This window comes from Nerophis ophidion, linkage group LG11 (genome assembly GCF_033978795.1).
Source record: "Nerophis ophidion isolate RoL-2023_Sa linkage group LG11, RoL_Noph_v1.0, whole genome shotgun sequence".
NCBI lineage: Eukaryota > Metazoa > Chordata > Actinopteri > Syngnathiformes > Syngnathidae > Nerophis > Nerophis ophidion.
In genome coordinates this window covers 21,005,331-21,007,830 of record NC_084621.1, presented here as the reverse complement: position 1 = coordinate 21,007,830, position 2,500 = coordinate 21,005,331, and the positions used below count along the sequence as shown (strand labels likewise).

At 43.9% G+C, this 2,500-nt stretch overlaps 1 protein-coding gene across 1 annotated transcript in view; it reads right to left on the bottom strand.

Annotated features, from left to right (window-relative positions):
- Nucleotides 1–2,500, bottom strand: part of trpv6 (transient receptor potential cation channel, subfamily V, member 6) — a 35,611-nt gene that overhangs the window by 16,019 nt on the left and 17,092 nt on the right. The window contains exons 9-11 of the mRNA XM_061915376.1: nucleotides 2,348–2,427; nucleotides 2,135–2,270; nucleotides 740–826 (exon numbers count right to left, since the gene is read on the bottom strand). Coding sequence (XP_061771360.1) covers nucleotides 740–826; nucleotides 2,135–2,270; nucleotides 2,348–2,427 — 303 coding nt within the window. The remainder of the gene's footprint in view (nucleotides 1–739; nucleotides 827–2,134; nucleotides 2,271–2,347; nucleotides 2,428–2,500) is intronic.

Here is a 2,500-nt window from a genome sequence, read left to right as displayed (position 1 = left end):
TTTTGATAGATGTCTCCACCAGGGGGTGCAAATGAGACATTACCTATTAAATTCTATGGTTTTCAGTATTGGGACCATGATTTATGTCCTCACTTGTTCACACCTTCTCATGTGGAAGCTATTTTTCCTTGTTGGTGTCTCAAGAAGGGTAGAAACACACAAACACACACACACTGTAACGTAAACATAAGGTAACAGTAAAAATGATCCAGCTCAGCTTCAAAGTTGAATTATTTATATTTTATCCCAGTCTGAGATTTCCTGAAAGTTGAGTGAAAAGCCATTTATAACTATTGGATTGTGTTGCGGTCAAACAAATTATCCAACTAACTGACTGGCCGTTTAACTAAATGATTAACTAACTAACTGCCTAACTAACCGAATGACTGACGAACTGACAAACTAACTGACTTTCTACCTAACTAACTAACTAACTAACTAACTGCCTAACTAATGGCCTACCCTCATGGCAGGGGTAAATATGGTCAGAGTACTTGCTCCTCTCGTTCTCAGTTCTGCTATGTGCTACCTTTCCTCTAACATAAAGGCTTTTTACCTGAAGTTTGCCTTCCCGCCTCTATATCCCGGGGTCATACTAACAACGCCATGCCGCAAACTTAACCCTATTTTCGGAGATGTATTTATTCATCATTTAATACTAAATCTGGAGCGAAACTCAGCAAGTTTGCGGGTTCTGGAAGGGTGAAGGGTGATTAAGGACCAAGGACAGCGAGGGTACCTCCAGCAAGAGGATGGCCAAGGCTCCCAGCAGGCTGATGACCTCACCTACCAGGCGCAGGCTGTCCTCCTTGCTCACGTAACTCTCCTGAAACATAGAAAGTGGGCGACATGTGTGTTAATTATTGTTTAATACAAAAACAATAATAATTGAATAGACTGCAAAGACAAGGTACTTTACGTTCGAACTGGAAATGTTTATTTTTTGGCAAATATTAGCTCATTTGGAATTGGATGCCTGCAACATGTTTCAAAAAAGCTGGCATAAGCGGCAAAAAGACCGAGAAAGTTGAGGAGTGCTCATCAAACACTTATTTGGAACATCCCTCAGGGGAACAGGCTAATTGGGAACAGGCGGGTGCCATGATTGGGTATAAAATCAGATTCCATTCACAAACAAGGACGGGGCGAGGGTCACCACTTTGTCAACAAATGCCTGAGCAAATTGTTTAAGAACAACATTTCTCAACCAGCTATTACTGATTTCACCATTTACGGTCTGTAGTATCATCAAAATGTTCAGAAAATCTGAAGAAATCACTGTACGTAAGCCATGATATTACAGACCTTTGACCCCTCAGGCAGTACTGCAGCAAAAAGCAACATCAGTGAGTAAAGGATATCACCACATGGGCTCAGTAACACTTCATAGAACCACTGTCAGTAACCACAGTCGGTCGCTGCATCTGTAAGTGCAAGTTAAAACTCTACTATGCAAAGCGAAAGGCATTAATCAACAACACCCGGAAATGCCACCGGTTTCGCTGGGCCCAAGCTCATCTAAGATAAACTGATGCAAAGTGGAAAAAAATTCTGTTGTCTGACGAGTCCACATTTCAAATTTTTTTGGGAAACTGTGGCTGTCGTGTTCTCCGGACCAAAGAGGAAAAAAACAATCCGGATTGTTCTAGGCACAAAGTGTAAAAGGTAGCATATGTGATGGTATGGGGGTGTATTAGTGCCCAAAGCATGAGTAACTTACACATCTGTGAAGGCACTATTAATGCTGAAAGGTACGTACAGGTTTTGGAGCCATCCAAGCAACGTTATCATGGACGCCCCTGCTTATTTCAGCAAGACGATGCCGAGCCACGTGTTACAACAGCGTGGCTTTATAGTAAAAGAGTGCGGGTGCTAAATGGTAGTCTATCGAAAATGTGTGGCGCAATATGAAGCATAAAACACTACAACGGAGACCCCGGACTGTTGTTCCCAAACGTTGACTGAGTGTTGTTAAAAGGAAAGGCCATGTAACACAGTGGTAAAAATGCCCCTGTGACAACTTTTTTTGCAAATTAAATTCTAAGTTAATGATTATTTATTTCCCAAATCCTCCCAAAATGTGCAGTTTTTCTCACTTGGAGAATCGGACCCTAAGTCATCGGTCTCGACTCACATGGAGCTTCTTCTGGACCCGGATGGTTTTGTCCATCTCGGAAATTGAGTAGTTCTCCGGAGCGTCCTTCAGGGGGCGATACGTGCAGCAGAGGGTGAAGGTCCCGATGTAGAGCAGGTAGAACACCATCAGCAGCCTGTCCGGAAGCACAAAGTATGGAGACCAGGGGGCCTAGAGCAAAGGAGTTCACACACGGGGTATTGTTTGGAGCACCTGAAGTAGTGCTTGCCGTAGAGGTTCCACTTGAGGCTGACCAGCTGCCTCACCGGGGTCACCTCCAGTATCCCCCTGGCCTGGAGTCATGATACCAAACAAAAACAAGGTTACCCGCGGACTGCACGGAAACGGTCATGGTCTTCACACCTG